Genomic DNA, 18,629 nt, shown 5'->3' with positions numbered 1-18,629 from the left:
TCCCTCTCTTTGCCTCCATCAGGAGATTGCCCGGAGCTCCATCCAGATCACAGGAGCCCTGGAGGACCAGATGAATCAACTGAAGCAGTATGAACACAACATCATCAACTATAAGAACAACATCGACAAGCTAGAGGGAGACCATCAGCTCATCCAAGAGGCCCTGGTCTTTGACAACAAGCACACCAATTACACCATGGAGGTACAGCGGCCAGACACGTTGGGGTGGCTGTTGCTTCTTGCTGTGACCATTCACCTTGTCTTGCGCGGGGGGGCGGGGGGGTATCCCCACACTTGTCCCTACTCCTGTGGGAGGCTCTATGCTGCAGAAGTTAGGGATCTTCATCTTCACTGTCACTATACATGAAAAAGCTTTGTGAACTCTACCAAGAGCTAGAAAAGTAGTAGTTTTCACCATCATCATCATCCTCATCATCAGGACAGTGAATTCATTGCACTGTCTGGAGAGTAACTAACGGTTCACATTTTAACCACTTTAGCCCCAAGCAGGTATAATCCAGGGCCCATCCCGCTACTTGGTTAATGGAAAGCAATTGCTAGTGACAAATTTACTCTTCATTGTGCATTTTACTTAAAAGTGCCAGTCGCCACTATTAGAACCCTGCTCTCACTTCTGGGTGCTTTCCCACTACAGAATCTTAAAAGGAGTGAAAAATTAGAATGAAAAAAGCATAAATAATAAAAGTTTGTTAAGCCCTACTCATCTCCCTCTGGGTCAGCTCTCCAGTTAGGAAGATGAGGAAGACAAAACTGATGTGCTGGAAAGACCCAGAGCTGACCATGTCCTTTTTCTTTGGTAGCACATCCGTGTTGGGTGGGAGGTGCTGCTGACGACCATCGCCAGAACCATCAACGAAGTAGAGACGCAGATCCTGACGAGAGATGCCAAGGGCATTACCCAGGAGCAGATGAACGAGTTTAGGGCCTCCTTCAACCACTTTGACAGGGTATGTCTCCTTGTATTTGTACAATAGGCAACACCAGGATGTGAAAAAATGCATTTGAAATGATATTCATGCTATTAGTTTGAAGTCTTAATGCCCTATAAACATTCCAGGGAAAGAGGATGATTCATGCCAAAGGAAAACAGCCACCAAAAATGAAGCTCTAGGCTCTGATGTTGCGCATGGCAGCTTGAAGTGGAGGTTTGTGTGCACTTTCTGCAGATCTCCCGACAGATGCCTTTGTAATGGAAGGCAAAGCTAGATTTGTTCGAAAGAAAAGCATGTCCCTGATGTAGTCTGGTTGTTGGCCTTAGATCTTCTCTAAAGACTTAGATACAAAACCCTGAGTTTTCCTAAGTAACTAGGTAAAGCACCTCATGACATATAAAACTGGTGTTTTTGGTTTTTTTTAAAGATTTTGTTTATTTATTCATAAGAGACACAGAGAGAAAGGCAGAGACATAGACAGAGGGAGAAGCAGGCATCCTGCAGGGAGCCCGATGTGGGACTCGATCCTAGGACCTTGGGATCACAACCTGAGCCGAAGGCAGACACTCAACCACTAGGCCACCCAGGTGTCCTAAAACTGTTTTGACGTATAAAACTTCATGTTTTGTAATTAATGAAATTGACTCAAGACATGTTCTAAGGAAAATACACCACTAGAATGATGATTGTTTTCATGGTAAAGGCATATAAAAACTAACATGCTGCTTTTAAAATACTGGGATTTTGATTTGAATCATACTAAGTAAGACCAGTTCTTTATAAAAAGATTCCCAGTTTTAATTGAATTTAAATTAAAAAAAAAAAGAAAAAATTTCCCAGTTGCTTATCATGCGGCTAAAAGTAACTTCTAAGGCCACATACTGTTTACTAAAGATCCCTAAGAAAGGATATTCCACTGCTCCATACAAGATGCTGTGTCTGGTTTACATTTATCAGTAAATGGTTCTCAAAATGCATCTGGGAGGTTGCCTGGGTGGCTCAGTCACTTAGCGTCTGACTCTTGATTTTGGCTCAGGTCATGATCTCAGGGCCTTGAGATCGAGCTTCTTGTCAGGCTTACACTGGGCGTGGGGCCTGCTTGAGATTCTCTCTCCCTGTGCTATTCCCCCTCCCTGCAAAAAAAAAAAAAAAGAAAAAAAAGTTCTTTGGGCCACGCAGCCAGAGTTAGACCTGTTTAAGAGTTCAGGCTATAGACCTCTGATGGGACAGATACAGAGATGGGTCCAGACGTGAGCAAGAGGTCAGCACAACATCATTATGCAGAAACATGCTCTCCTACTGACCTGATCCATACGCTGAAGTCTTCGTCATTCTGCCCCTGAGGAGGGAAATAATGGATCACTGTCCCTGCACAAACCCACCTGGGCTTGTTGGAGGACCTGTCTCTCTCACTTGGGCCAACCCACAGGAAAGAGCATATTTATTTGAATCTAAGACAATGAGATTATCTTTTGCAGGACAAAGGAGGGTCATGCAGAACCTACCAAGTTAAAGAGTCTGTGACTATTATGTTAGTATATGTTTTGGGAGAAATGAAGTTTACTTAATGTCATGGGGAGATGCATCAGGGATGCAGATCCATTTTGTTTCATCTTATTAAATAGTAAGGGTAAGAACTGTAGGGGGCACCAGGGATGTGTCCTGAGTGGTTCCTACTGGAGCTTCTAGAGCCTCGGCATACCATGATCGTGGCTGTGCCTCAGAAAATGTGCTTGGTCTCCTTGGTGAGAGTGGACTGGTGGGTTGTATGCAGGGGAGAAAGTGAGCAGAAGATCTTGGAGGAACAGGAGGGGTGGGAGTGAGGAAAGAGGACAGAGCTGAGATTAATTGAGACAGAAATGGAAGGGAACGTGACCCCAGGATCAGGGGCAGAGGAGGGAGAACACTTACAAAGGACATGGAAATTGCAAGCCTTGAGAGCCCAAGAGAAGAGATGCTGAGAGCCAGAGGCAGCATGGTGCCCAAGACGTGCCCTGGGCAGTGGGCAATACAGTTATTAGGGTGCAGGGCTGAAACCTGCAGGGGGTCACCACATGGTGGGATTGGTGGCAGGGCAGACTGGACAGCAGGGAGAGGCTCCCCAGCAGGGAGAACGGCAGAGGGGAGGTCGCTGTGGGGCAAGGAGGCAGAAGAACATGAAAAAGCGAAGCTGGGAAAGTCAGTGTGCAGTGGAGTATGGGTGAGGTGGGGGGCCTCACAGTAGGGGACTCCGTGAGGTGGGGGGCCTTGCAGTGGAGTGTGGGTGAGATGGGCATTACCAAGGGAGCAGGGTGGTGACAGTGCTGGGTGCAGGCCTGAGAACACACGTGAAGTTTCCATTTATCTCAAGAAGAACCTGCTGTCAGCTTCTGGGACTGACAAATGGGCAAATGAGAACACCAGAAAACAACCTTACAAGTGTTTACTTATCTTTACTTTACATGTGTACTGATGCTTGCACCGTAGCTGTCCCCTCAGCCTCTTCAAGAAAACCTCCAGCACAATGTGTCCTTCCCATTACAGCTGGGGCTTTGTGTGGACACCTCGGTGTCAGGAGGGTCGGGGTCACTGTCCTGACCTGGCCTTTTCTCAATAGTGACAGCTGCCACCCACGTGAACCTTCTTCTTCTTTTTCTTTAAGATTTTATTTATTCATGAGAGACACAGAGAGAGAGAGAGGCAGAGACACAGGCAGAGGGAGAAGCAGGCTCCATGCAGGGAGCCTGATGCGGGACTTGATCCCGGGTCTCCAGGATCATGCCCTGGCCCGAAGGCAAGCGCCAAACCGCTGAGCCACCCAGGGATCCCCCATGTGGACCTTCTGCATGCTGCTCTGCGCAGACCCCCAGGGCATCCATGGGTGAGGCCATGTGAGGTGTGGGGGGCCACTGCCTCCTGGCTCCTGAGCCCGAGAGTGGTGTGGGCTCCCTGGACCTGAGTTCAAGGAATGCTGCTGTTCTGGGAGGAGTCTCACAGAGGAGGACCATCATGGGAGCGTGATGATTTCTCAGAACATTCTGGAACCTGTCATCAGTAGGTTGCAGTAGTTAGTTCCTGCCTGGGTCATTCTTGTGGCCCTTGGTGACTTTTTTTCTGCTGCTTTCTGGGATGTGTAGTCTCCTTTCATTTTTGCCTGGTGGTTATCCTCCCATGTTTCCTTTTTCCTTTTTAAGAAACTGTTTTGTAACATCCCTGTGTTGGCCCCATCCCCTTAGAAGTCAGGGGTGACCTCTACCGTCTCCCAGGTGGGGCTCCCCATGGCTCTTCTCTTGCTGGCTTCTCCTCATTTCGCTTGGTCACTTTGCCCCTAATTCTCAGCTTCTCTGTTCATCTGTTGGCAGAGGAAGAATGGCCTGATGGATCACGAGGACTTCAGAGCCTGCTTGATTTCCATGGGTTATGATTTGGTAAGACAGAAATGAAAATTTGACAAGGATTGGATATTTTCTTAAGCCTGGACTTATGTGCAAGAAATGACTAGCTTAGAGCAGGAGAGCACGTTTGGGATCGGTTCCCTTCTTTGTATAGGATGGTCATTTTGAAGGTTTGCCTTCTACTGGCTAAAAATAATTTCACGGAACCAGAACATATCTTTTTGTTCGGTAATTAGTCAGATTTTTTTTTCTAGTGAAGGAAGAACACGTGAACTTTTAAAAACAGCTTTATGGACATCCAGTTCCCTCATATAAAGTGTATACACCTCAGTGGCTTTCAGTAGCCTAATGATTTCCAAAGTGCTTTTCCCTCTGATATTAATCTATATTTTGAACATGAGTTGCTTTGATTCTTTTTGGACCCTTAACAAAAAAATTGGGAGAGCCGTGTTCTGCACTGCCGCTTTCTACTTAGCAATGTTACTCTTGTGGGTTATAGTCTGAAAAAAAGGCCCATCTCTTTCATTTTCTCTGCATTCCTCTCCCAAAAGTATGTTAAGGCCTGAAGGCTAATGCATCAGAGAGAAGAAAGAATTCATATGTTTGGGAGCTTCTGGCTTGATGCTACAGCAACTTGTACCATCATCTGATGTCAGTAAACCTAAGTTGCCCCTCTGCGGGCTCTATTAAAAAGACAGAAAGGAAATGCAGGGAATATTTAAGTTTTTATTTCATAAGGAATTCACAGGTCAGGAGTTAAAAGCAGGAGAATGGCACTGTTGAGGATTGTGTCCTGTTATGAAGTGCATGTTTTCTTCCAACCTTGCCCCAGGGCGAAGCTGAATTTGCACGCATCATGACCCTAGTGGATCCCAACGGACAGGGCACTGTCACCTTCCAGTCCTTCATCGACTTCATGACGAGGGAGACAGCTGACACAGACACGGCAGAGCAGGTCATTGCCTCCTTCCGGATCCTGGCTTCTGATAAGGTCTGCACTGACAGATTTCCCTCTGCTTTTGTGGTAGCTCATGGTGTTTTTCTAGTAAAACAAAAAACAGTATTGCCAAAGTAAAAACCGTTTTGATACTGGCGTATTTTGTACCACATCAGCATTGAAAAAGCAAGTCAACCTGACAATGGCCCACACAGAACAAAGAATACACACTCTGTTCCCAGCACTTGTGTGGGGGCCTCCCAGGGAATTGGGCAGAAGGAACCCAGTGCATATTTTGTGGAGTTTTTTTGATGTGTTTTACTGGTTAAACTTTACGTTCAGGAGATAGGACTCAGAAAGAAGGAACTGCACAATTCAGATACTGTGGAACCAGGGACCTTTTCTTAAGGACCTTGTCTTTGTGGCCAGCCATGGAAACAAAGCTAAATATAGCCATTCACCCATTTAAAATATGGGCAGGCTTTGCATTACATTTAACTGCAAGTTCGGAATTTTTGAGTCTCATTCCCCAAACAATAGCGACATCTTAGTACGTATAAATTCAGTGTGGAATATGATTCTTTTACTCAGTGTTCTGGCCGAGAGAGAAGGGGAATTTAGTGTGTTAAAGTATCAACAGAAACATGCTTAATATCTTACAACATCAGACAAGATACACTATCCTGAAAACCATAAATGTTTGATTTAGAATTTTAAAATCCTGTATCATGAGGATAGGGGTAGAGGAAGAGAGCCCATCTGATGTAGGAGGTAATCAGCCAAAGCTCATCTAACCCACTCATCCCCCCTACCCCCTAAAAAAACCCTGCTACAAGTTAAGCATATTTGCTGTTTATTTATTTTGACTCTTGTCAGCCAGTCTGTTTTACCAGAATTATCCTGTTTCCTGTTGGACGCTTGACATTTAAAAAAACTATATGCATCCCAACATTAAATATCAATTTTATTCTGCTTTACAAAGAAGTTTTCTACAGTGACAAAATTAGCTTTTTAATAAACTGAGTAGGAAAATGACTCCATTTTCTAAAAACACATATACATTAAAAAAAGAGTAAACGTTGGTCATGTTAACTGTCCCTATATTCTCATCAGCAAATGATACAAACCAACTATCCCTTTATCTTTCCAGTATGAATCTTAGGCCATAGTATTTTTCACCTGCGTTATGGCTCAGTTTGAGATGATAGTCCTCCCTCTGCCTTTATGAAGCATATTAAATTTTGTGCTGGCCACAAAACAAATCACCTTGTAGATACACTTTTTTTTTTTTTTTTAAGATTTTATTTATTTATTCATGGAGACAGAGAGAGAGAGAGAGAGAGAGAGAGATACAGGCAGAGGGAGAAACAGGCTCCATGCAGGTAGTCTGACATGGGACTCGATCCCGGGTCTCCAGGATGAGGCCCTAGCTGAAGGCGGCGGCACTAAACCGCTGAGCCACCTGGGCTGCCCTAGATACACTCTTAGCAGTGAAATACAGCCTGATGTCAGTTGTCAGTTACCATGCCCACTTGACCCCTGCCTTTAATCCTTTATTTAAATTAAACAAATGCAAGCTGTGTGTAAGTATTAAAACTGTTTATCTTCCAGTGTTTTCTGCGATTGATCTTACAAACACTTGTGTGTTTTTTCCCTAGCCATACATCCTGGCAGAGGAGCTGCGTCGAGAGCTGCCCCCAGATCAGGCCCAGTACTGCATCAAGAGGATGCCCGCCTACTCAGGCCCGGGCAGTGTGCCCGGAGCCCTGGATTACACCGCGTTCTCCTCTGCCCTGTACGGGGAAAGCGATCTGTGATGCTCGGGCTCTGTAATCACTGATCCCATCAGAACGCAATAAAAGCTGAAGTCACAGTTGGTTTCCTGGAACCTTTGACAAGCTTTATTAAGTTAAAAGAGAGAAAAAAATAGTTTGCAGCTCAGTAGTTGCCAGCCATGTGATATGGCTGAAGTGAAGTTTCTACCATATATGAGGTAGTGTGTTTCATAAATAGGTTTCTTTCTGGATTTTTATCCAAGATTCAAGATTAGGAAAAAAAAAATCACACATTAGTTAAACGTTTGATACTTTAAAAAATATTCTTCATATTTAATGTTTATGAGATTATCCCTAATGGATTATATTTGGGATATTAGTGTTTTACTTTCTTGCTTATCCAAAGATTAGGTCTATTTGAATTTCATATTGTCCAAGGAATAAAAACAAACTACCCCAAAGATCCTTTGTCCCAAAAACTTTTTAAGTAAAGATGTTAGTCAGCTCTTCATGATTTAGGATTATGTAGTCAGTGGGTTTCAATGCCTTACTTATTCTCCAGAGTAGGGAACTCCTCAGGAAATACAAAAGTCAGTTTAATTGCCAGAGAGGAAGAGAAAAGCACTGGATAAAATGCATGTTTTTAGGATTATCTGCTGATTCCAAGTTTCTGTGCTTTTTCTAGAGCTTGTTAGCACAGGTTCTCCTTATAGAAATGCTCTGTTATGACATAAACAAATGTCTGTAGTAGCAGTTCCTAAGAGGGGACAAGTCAGAAACTGGGACCCTTCTGGCTTTCCAGGTAGGACTTTTTTTATGCCTTTATGGTTTTATGACCTGGTAAGAAGAAGGAGTTTGTAGAAAACGGTAGGAAAGGCTTAATTCTCAACAGGGGAGAGGTAAGTTCTTTCCTTGAAGAACCTTTATATATCTTTGGGTGAATTCATTCTGTGAAGTAGGAATTATTAGATGTTTTTGCTAGCACTTGGTGTGTGTTCATCACTGACTGGATGGTGCATCCTGACAAGTCTGAGTCTGGCTCCATCCACATCTGAAGCCTCGTCACAGAGGACACACTATGTGCTCCCAGCATCATCTTGTTCTTGTCAGTGTTCGTTCATTTTTCTGCTCATGCTGCCTTATGCTGCAACGGTCCCCTCTGTTCTTCCATCTTGTTGACAGCTTGAGGAGAATAAAGCAGGAATTCTTTTTATATCTTAGCCCTTATTGATCGGGAAAGGAATTATAAACAAACAGAAACAGTTGCAAACAGCCATTAAAGTGTGACTAGAAAAGGCAGTAATGTGCTTATTACCTACAGTCTGTTTCCTCAGATTTTTATAGCCTTCCATCTACAGAAACATGACATTTTCCATTCATAACTGCTTTTGCTACATTGGCCCATTTAGAACCTTCAACCTTTTTAACTTAATGTGTTCCATTTTATTGAGTAGATGGTAGCTTGCAAATGCCTGAAATATCTGAGTAGGTTTAATGCCAAACACTTTTGGGGTCATGTCTAGGTGAACTCTGACTCCCTGTTTTATTTCAAGCAGGTGCTATATTCCAGCCACAAACATCATGGAAAAAGCTAGAAAGTCGTTCTGCCTTTGAGGCTACTAGGGGGAGTTGTGGTGTTTTAGGATGGGAAGAGGTAGCTCATCTACCTAAAAATCTTAATTTCTTTACAATATTCAGGCAAGATATTAGATCACTATATGCAAATAAATGAAGAAAAGAAGTAAACTCTGAAAACCACTTAGTAAACGTGTTTATACTCTCATTTTAAAAGTTATTTTTATTCCTGAACCTGAATTATCAATTAAACTTCATTTGTAAAAGAAAAAGAAAAGAATTCCTGTTTTTTATTATTCCAAACAATAACCAGTTTCTTTGGTTAACAACAAACTTCATCACCTAAAATTTCCACCATACCTTAAAACTCTCTTACCTTACTTGAACAATCAGAGACAAGCTTGTCGAGTGGAGGGTGAATTTGAGATGAGGAGTTAAGGTCGACCCAGTTAGAGGTGAGTGACGAATGGACACGGAGATGAACTGGATTAGGAATTTTACCTAGGAGCTCATACCAGAAAGCACATTAGGTATTTTTGAAATGTTTTGAAACGTGTGCATATCAAACCCTTACCTCAGACTGTCAAGGTCTGGGTTAAGACTTGGACATCTGAATGTTTTTGAAAAATTCAAATTTTGGAAGATTTGAAGTGAAGTTTCTACCATATATGAGGTAGCATGTTTCATAAATAGGTTTCTTTCTGGATTTTTAGGTAAATACAATGAATAATCAGGCTTTTGTTTGTTTCTTTGATAAAACAGCAAATTACTCAAGTAGTGTGAAATTAGGAGGTTCTAGGGACAGAAGAAAAGCAAAAAATGGGAAATTGCAGAATATCCAAGATTCAACATTAACACTTAATTGAAAACCACTGGATTAGGAGTTCCTTGCTGGCTCAGTTGGTAGAGCATGTGACTTTTGAACTTGGGGTCCTGAGTTTGAGCCCCAAATTGTATGTAGAGACTACTAAAAACAAAATCATCAAAAAAAAAAAAAAAAGAAAGAAAGAAAAAAATGATGAAAGCCAGTGGCTTAGAGGTCAAAGAAAGGATGGGCAAAATAAAAAAGTCTAAAAGAATTAGAGAGGCTCTACCTGGGAAGGTAAAATGGGACAAATATGAATGGCCAGGCAAACTCCAGAGCCGTCTGGTTGGTGACCTGGAAATGCCAGGCTATGAGTTTCATTAATCGACAAGAAGGCATTGAGTGTGCCCAACGTGTTCTTGAGCTTTCTTAAATACCCAGGAACCTGGGCAGTGATTATACTGTCCTGTCTGGGGCATTTTCATGTTTCAGGTGAAATCAGCAGAGGAGACCGGTTCTGTTTTTCTTTTGCATCACTGATAACTCGATACTTTAGAACCTGACAGACCATGATTCTTTCGCAACTGGGAGCTGGAGATGGTTGTGAGCTGTCAGTGGGAACCTGAAGCCAAGGATTCCCTAGGGCCTTAAAATCTTTCTGAATTTATCCCCACAGCAGTGCAGATGGGTAAAGCAGATGGGTGGAAGAAATGCCTGGGGGCCCACCAAGCACACGTGCAAATCCTTTTGCATGGCTGGGAAACCACAGTAGCAAATATACCGATAAAGTCACGATGTGTCCTTATGGGACAAGCTACCTGAGATGGAGAAGCATTAGCTATGTAAGTGTAATGTAAAGAGAAAAATACTTTTTGAATATGCAGTATGAACAGTGAGGTGGTATGGTTAGCATTTAAGTGTACAGCTTCAAAATTACCAATGTGACCAATGCCCAAAAAAAAAACCCAAGAACAGCAGCCCTCATCAAAATAACCTCCTTCATGAAAACTACCATACTGATGCCTGGACCCCACCCTAAACCACTGTAATCAGAATATTTGATATCAGTGGAGGTGGAGAACCCAGTCAAGGAAATCAAAGCATGAATGTCAATGAGTGCCCTTAAGGAACCAGCCTTCTCTCTGGCTACCCTTCCCATGTACCACCTCATATGTACCCATTCCTGAGCACTGTTAGTTCCAAAACACCATCCTTTCTCATAATCAATTCAAGTGTTTCAGATGCTGGACAGGTTCTTTGCTCTTCTCCAGTGGGGGTAAATCCATCATCCTTCCAGGCCTGTCTCCTCCTTTGGGAGGCCTTCCCTAGACTACTTCCATCTTCGCAGCCTTACTCTCTACTTCCAGAGCTTATTCTTGCTTTAGCTTTCAGGGTCTCGTACCCTGCCCTGGGGTAGTACTGTGAGCTGAGATGGCCAAGGGTAGGGACTTGTCTTACCCATGCATCCTTAAGCACAGGACCTGGCACAGGGCAGGAGGTAAGCATTGAATGAACAGTTCTGTGTGCTCCTGTGCATCTGAATATTATTGACTAGCAGCCACAGGAAGGAGAACAGGTGGAAATAATCAGGCTGATGGCTGGGCTGGAGAGGATCAGGAAAGGATCCAAACTGATGAATGACAGTGTAGTGATTTTCTAGCAGGGAGACCCATGCATGTGAAGATGTCCAAGGGCTTTGTGGAAATGGGAATATTTTTTAAAAAGATTTTATCCATTCATGAGAGAGAGAGAGAGAGAGAGAGAGGCAGGGGAGAAGCAGGCTCCATGCAGGGAGCCTGACGTAGGACTCGATCCCAGGTCTCCAGGATCAGGCCCCGGGCTGAAGGCGGCGCTAAACCGCTGAGCCACCTGGACTGCCCGAAATGGGCACTTTTAATGCATTTCTGGATCTTCAATTTCCCAGACATACTCTTTCCTAACATTACAGGATCTCCTTTGTCACTTTTGCTTGTAGAACCACCCTTCTCCTCTCCCACTTCTCAAAAGAAAACACACCCCTCACCCATTCTAAATCTAAGGTCCACTGACCGTGGGTATAAAAATCTCCAGGGCTCCGAAAAAGGGATGATTTGAACTATTTTTTGAATCCCTTATTACGGTGCTTAATCAAGGTACCATACTCCCAAACCCTGAAACTTTCTATCTTTTCTGGTCCTATTGTTATGCTGAAGGTGAACTGTGGTGTTAGGAATGGAACACACTGGCCCTTGTAAGGACATTATGAAATCAGATACGTGTATTATAAAGCACTGGGGGTGGCAGTAATGCCAGTTTTTCTGACCTCACCTTTTCCACTCCCCAATTATTATCAAAAGAATGAATGACTCATGAGGGAGATTGATGATGGAAAATTGGACCATCAGAATGTTCTCCCCGCAGTCTGAGGCTCATGTTTCAATTTTTGGAGTAGTGTCTTTAGAAGAACAAAATTTTAATTTTGATGACATCCAGTTTATTATTTTATCTTCTAGTTTGGGATTTTTTGTGTGTGTCCTATTAAAGAAATCTTTGCTAAATATAGGGTCTTTAAGAATTTTTCTGTTTTCTCCTAGAATTTTCATAATTTTTGAAGATTTTATTTATCTGAGAGAGAGAGAGCACAAGTGAGGGGAGAGAGGGGCAGAGGTAAAAGCAGACTTGCCCACTGAGCAGGGAGCCCGAGGCAGGGCTCAATCCCAGGACCCTGAGATCAAGACCTGAGCCAAAGGCAGATGCTTAACTGACTGAGCCACCTGGGCATCCCCTAGACTTTTTGTAATTTTAACCATTATGTTCAGGTGTATGATTCATTTTGAATTAATTTTGTACTACAGTTAGTTACATAGGGAAAAATTAAAAAGAAATAAATGGAAAGATATTTTCATGGGAAAAAAGGAAAATCAGAGCATCAGTAAGAGAGATTAACCATCTAAATGGTGCTTTTTTTGATCGAGTATTTAAGCAAAAGCAATTGTTTTCAGCTACTCTCAAGAATAATCCTTAGTATTAGTTTGCTGGTTAGAAAAGCACCACCAAACAACTGAAACAGCGCAGGCCACTATTGTAGTGCTTTTGGAGACAACCACAGTTTTCAAATTTCACCAGACAAAACCTGTGGTCATTTTTTACCTGACTTCTTTGAGATTTGGTGTGTATTACACAAAAAGGTATTTAAAACATTTTAATCCAGGCATATAAAATATTCCAATTACAGTCTTGAACTTACTTCATCTTTGAAAATATTTGTATGCACTACTTCATGTTAGCAAAAAAATAAATAAAATTTATACTATACACCAGATCAATTAATTTTTAGCTATACTTACTCTTTCACTAGATACTTTGAATAAGTTTGATTAATATGTCTAACAAAATTAATGGAATTACTTTTTAATTTTATACATGATTTGTATTTATTTCCAAACACCAGAGTTCAGTGTACATACACATACATATGTAACAAAGGAGTACCATTCCTTTTAAGCATCCCCTTTGCTTCATGAATAACTTAAATTTGTAGCTACATATTGCATAAGTAAGTGAGAAAAATTTACATAATGAAAATTTTCTATTAGCACAAGAGCATTTTAATCTTAATTGCTTTTACAAGATTTGTTGCATTATTTATCTCTTGGTGGTTTTTATTCTATTGGTCAAAATGTGTTAACATTTTATTTGAAGAATAAAGTCTGTTTTTTTTTTTAAAAACAGTAAGACTGATGTAATCATTAAATTAATCATTTAGCCTGAATTTGGTAATTAGGTTCCATGGAGACATTTTTCATTTCTTCAATTATCTAAAGCTGCAGCTCCAATGTTTTGAAGAAAATACAATTAAAGTACATGATGATATAAAAGCCTTTTATTTTCAAAAAGATACTGGCCAAGGTGGGTTGAAATTAACAATTGCTCCAAACTCTTCTTGAGTGTAATGGACTAAACAAGGCATCTTTAAGAGAAAGACAGCAGGCATCACCAACACTTGGTTGTTAGGTCCAAGGGATGGGATGCTTCAACCAAGACATCTGGGTTCCTGTTTGACAGATTTGCCTCAGTGACATGGGCTGCTCACCTCAAGATTGCCATAGAGAAAGAAACACACTTGTACTCAGTGGGGAGTCTGCTTCTCCCTCTTTCTCTGCCCCTCTGCCTGCTTGTGCGCTCTCACTCTCTCTCAAATAAAGAAATAAAATCTTTAAAAAAAATTAAAACCATCATATGATTTCATTCATACGTGGAATATAAGAAATAGTGAAAGGGACTATAAAGGAAAGGAGGGGAACTGAGTGGGAAAAACTAGAGAGGGAGACAAACCGTGAGAGACTCCTAACTCTGGGAAACAAAGGGTTGCAGCAGGGGAGGAGGGCAGGGGGATGGGGTGACTGGGTGACAGGCACTGAGGAGGGCACTTGACAGGATGAGCACTGGGTGTTATACTATATGTTGGCAAATTGAATTTAAATAAAAAAGGAAAACTAAAAAAATTAAAATTAAAAAAATAACAGTTTGAACTGCATGGGTCCACTTATATGCAGGATTTTTAAAATATATATATATCCAGTACAGTACTGTAAATGTGTTTTTTCTTCCTTATGATTTTCTTAATAACACTTTATTTTTCTGGCTTACTTTATTGTAAGAATACGGAACACAATGCATATAACATACAAATAATGTGCTAATTGACTTATTGGTAAGACTTCCAATAGGTAGTAGGCTATTAGTAGTAAAGTTTGGAGGGAGTTAAAGCTCTATGCAGATTTTTTTTAGTACATGTGCTGCCAAAGCGAGCACTCTATGCAGATTTTTAACTGCACAGGGTGGGGGGGTGACACCCTTAACCACCACGTTATTCAAGGGTCAACTGTATATGCTTTAAGCCACGGTATTTACGGTCTCTGTTTTTATCAGCTTAGCTTTACCCCAAATAATACATTAGGAACCTTGACAGTTTCCTGACCTGGTTGCACAGCTATATTTATGGTATTTTATAGTATGGTATTTTATTCTATTTTATTTTTAAAGATTTTATTTATTTGAAAGAGAGAGAGAGAGCACACCCAAGCATAAGTGGTGGGGGAGGAGCAGAGGCAGAGGGAGAAGCAAACTCCCTTTTGAGCAGGGAGCTGGACACAAGATTTGATCCCAGGACCCTGGGATCATGACCCGAGCTGAAGGCAGATGCTTAACTGAGCCACCCAGGTACCCCTATTTATGGTATTTTAGATTGTACTAAGCATTTTCACATTTTTGTCTGTCAACTCATCTTTATATATGTTTAATAATGGAAGATAGTGACATTTTGTACCAAATTCAACACATCCATTCATTCAATCCATCCATTCGTTCATTTTACAGCCACCACATATAATTTTAAGCACAATTTTCAGACATTCTTTGTTTTCACATGCTTTATTCTTCTCTTTTCTACATGGTTTTACCATCCAATGCCCCTCTGACTCTTTCCCATCAGAGGGAATGTAAGCAGTTTTGCTGACACAGAATACTTTTATCTCTAGGGGCTAGGGTTCTTTTTTTTTTATTTTCTGTCCCCATCCATTCATTTATTCTCTTCCAAATAATAATTTATGTTCTCTTTCAAGAATTTTTTTATAATCAAAAGAGACTATGTGATATGGATCTTGAAGGGTAGCATGCCTAATGGCCTGTCTTCCACTTGGATCTTCCATTATGATGTCACTTTCTTATGAGAAGACTGACAGATGGCATCAGTGGGGAAAGACTGCTGGTCAGCCTTGCATAACTCTTTGCCATTTTATTTTATTTTATTTTATTGGTCTCTGAGCACCCAGTGTGTTTGGACTGCTGGTTATATTGGCGTCATACCACATACATGTCAGCCTGTTACTCCTGTCACAGTCTTGCTTCCGCACTGTTTCTGAGCCCAAGGAATCAGCCACAAGTGTGAAAGCTACTGCCTGTTTTTACACCACAGTGGGTCTCAGGGGCCTGGGGTCCACATGCAGTACCAGCTTCAACTCTCTCCCTTCTCCAGCTGAGGCATCTACTTCAGGGTTCCTCTGGAAACTGGTGTGCTGGGTGAATCTATATGTCCGAATCTCAGTGGGGAGCTCTATGGGGACCTAGTTGTTGCTACGGAATTACACGTTTATTGCCTCTTCTTCCTATGTCTGATGGCCTCCAAATGGTTATCATAAACCTAACCATTCATCGTCCAACTTCTGATAATCATGGAGGGTTGTGGGGTAGAGTCTTGACAGGCAGCTGGGGATTGGTGAGGCCCAGCAAATCTGACTGCAGGCCTCAGAGCTGGCCCTTTCAGCTCCTACTCCTTGTCTGCCACCACTACTATTAAAGAATGTTCTGTCACATACCTAAAATCCTCTTGTGAAACATGCTTTGGGAAATACCGATTTAGAATAAACAAGATTTCAGGAAATTACAGCTCAGAGATAATCTCATCCAAACCCCTTCATTTGGTAGAAATGAATCTCAGAGAAAAAAGGTGACATCCATTATCACAGCTGTTCCTCACAGCGGTCCCTTTAAATTAACTATTATCCTCATTCTACAGAAAATTGAGACCATCATGGTTAAGTGCCTATGATTGCCCAGCTAGCAGAGTTGGGACTTCCAGGACTGTTCTTTTTTTTTAAATTTTTTATTTATTTATGATAGTCACAGAGAGAGAGAGAGAGAGAGAGAGAGAGGCAGAGACACAGGCAGAGGGAGAAGCAGGCTCCATGCACCGGGAGCCCGACATAGGATTTCGATCCCGGGTCTCCAGGATCGCGCCCTAGGCCAAAGGCAGGCGCCAAACCGCTGCGCCACCCAGGGATCCCAGGACTGTTCTTATCCATTACCCCATGATCAATTTTGAAGGTAGGAGATTCTGAGTCATATTCTAATATCCCATGTAGGGCCACATTCCATTTTCTGCCAGGGTGTAGACTGTAGAAGTCATTCTTCAATATATTAAAAATCCACACTTATTCTCCACTGGGCCGGGTGTCTGAATCACTCAATTCTGTTGGATGCATGAAATGTTCCATACTGAACAGTTCAGAGAAAAATAAATAGATAAAATATTAAAAGTAAATATGTATCAAATTTGCAAAACCAAATGAATTCCCAGCCTGCTGCAGTATTCACTTAAGTAATAAACATATAAGAAACAGGCTATTTGTTTGCTGCAGATGTAGGAAAGCCCTTAAGACTTTGGATTTAAACTTAAATACTAAATTTACATTTAATATTTGTATTTATGTCCTAACATATATATGTGTGTGTGTGTATATATATATATATATATATATATACACATACATATATATATATATATTCAATAGTCAGTGCTTGCACCTGTTTTATGCCAATGCCCACCACTATTCAAGACTTGACTGCTTCCCTCTGTTCCAGGGCTTGCATCCCCAGCTATTTCCCAGAGACCATAGCTCTTGGGTGATGTCTGTCTCCAGGGCAGCTCATTGGTGGAACAGATAGGATACACACTCCAGATCTCCCTGCTCACTGACAACTTTATCAAGGTTGGTTGTGGCCAGAAATGAGGAGGGCGGAGAATGAGTGTTAGGAGGACTGGTCAGACAGTGAGCAGGTGCAGATGGAACAACTGGGAGAGAGCCAGAGAAAGGCCAGCCGCACCCACCTTCCGCCCCCACAGAGGGCTAGACAGTTCTAAAACAGAAAATTCCTTCGTGTATGCTAATTACAATCATTCCAGGATCTGCTGACATTAAAATGAAGACTTATTTTGAGAAGGCTGTTGTAAGAGTCCAAGTGTGAGATAAGGGCCTGGCCTCAGTCAGAGTCAGAAGAGCAAAGATGCCTGGGTGAGTCTTCCTTTTTTAATTTAATTTAATTTAATTTAATTTAATTTAATTTATTCATGAGAGACACAGAGAGAGAGGCAGAGACATAGGCAGAGGGAGAAGGAGGCTGATAGCCTGACGTGGGACTTGATCCCAAGACCCCAGTATCACAACCTGAGCCAAAGGCAGATGATCAACCACTGAGCCCCCCAGGTGCCCCTCAGTGAAGTCTTCCAATCCTAATTTGAAACCACTCAGTTTACAGTCCCTGCCTCATTTTATCTTTTTTGTCTAACATGATAAAATGAAGCACAAAGAAGGAGGAAAAAAAACCCCATGATCATCTGTATTGATATAGAAAAAGAATATGATAATATTCAACACCCTGACATGATAAAAACACTCAATAAAATACAAACAATAGGGTACTTCTTCAAGAGGATTAAGATCATGTGAAATAGAAAATTCACAAATAACATCATATTTAATGAAGACTGAAAGCTTTTCCTCCAAGATCAATAAGGCAAGGATGTCTGTTTTCACCACTGCTATTCAACGTAGTACTGGAAGTTCTAGCCAGAGTAATTAGGGAAGAAAAACAAATAAAAGACATCTAACCTGGAAAGAAAGTAATATGGTCTCTGTTCACAGGTGACATGATCTTCCATGTAGAAAACCGTGAAGAATTCACACACACAAAATTATTAGAGCCAATAAATGAATTCAGTAAAGATTCAAACACAAAATCAATGCCCTGAAGTAAATTGTATTTCTACACATTTATGGTTCCTAATAAGGAATTTATGAAATATTGCGTTTACTATAGTGTTAGAATAAAATACTTAGGAATCGATTTAATCAAGGAGATAAAAGGCTTGCCCACTGAAAAGTACAAGACGCTTCTTAAGAAATTCAAAAAGACCTAAATAAATGGAAAGATATCAAACATCCTTGAATTGAAATATTGTTAAATGTTAATACTACCCAAAACAATGTACAGATTCAATGCAATCCATACTAAAATCCCAGTGGCATTTTTATAGAAATAGAAAACACCCCCACATTTTTCTGAGATCTCGAGGAACCTCAAATAGTCAAACTATCTTGAGAAAAAAAAAGAACAAAGTTGAAGGACTCACACTTCCTGATTTCAAAATGTCCTACAAAGATAAATGCAGTGGTACTGGCATAAGGATAAACATATAGGCCAATGGAATAAGCTTCAGAACCCAAGAATAAACCCTCACATATTTATCAGTTGATTTTTGACAAGGATGCTGAGATCATTCAATAGGGGAAAAAAAAAGTGTTTTCAAGAAATTGTGGTGGGAAAATTGAATTCCATATGCAAAAAATAAATCTGGACCCTTATGTTACACCTTATGCTAAAATTAACTCA

General features: G+C 41.3%; 1 protein-coding gene and 1 long non-coding RNA gene across 2 annotated transcripts in view; one reads left to right on the top strand and one right to left on the bottom strand.

Annotated features, from left to right (window-relative positions):
* The window catches only part of ACTN2 (actinin alpha 2), a 66,476-nt gene extending 59,324 nt beyond the window's left edge, over positions 1-7,152 (top strand). Inside the window, exons 17-21 of the mRNA XM_038533826.1 lie at positions 23-202; positions 822-968; positions 4,295-4,360; positions 5,160-5,318; positions 6,923-7,152. Coding sequence (XP_038389754.1) covers positions 23-202; positions 822-968; positions 4,295-4,360; positions 5,160-5,318; positions 6,923-7,081 — 711 coding nt within the window. The 3' untranslated portion in view covers positions 7,082-7,152. The remainder of the gene's footprint in view (positions 1-22; positions 203-821; positions 969-4,294; positions 4,361-5,159; positions 5,319-6,922) is intronic.
* Positions 5,034-10,971, bottom strand: LOC106558660. Its single transcript, XR_005357739.1, has 2 exons — positions 8,991-10,971; positions 5,034-5,369 (listed from the first exon to the last, which is right to left on the bottom strand). It is a non-coding gene; the product is annotated as an uncharacterized LOC106558660 (long non-coding RNA).
* Between the last annotated feature and the right edge of the window lie 7,658 nt (positions 10,972-18,629).

The sequence above is a fragment of the Canis lupus genome, chromosome 4, assembly GCF_011100685.1.
Source record: "Canis lupus familiaris isolate Mischka breed German Shepherd chromosome 4, alternate assembly UU_Cfam_GSD_1.0, whole genome shotgun sequence".
NCBI lineage: Eukaryota > Metazoa > Chordata > Mammalia > Carnivora > Canidae > Canis > Canis lupus.
The sequence above is the reverse complement of the archived record's forward strand: the minus strand, read 5'-3'. Positions and strand labels throughout refer to the sequence as shown.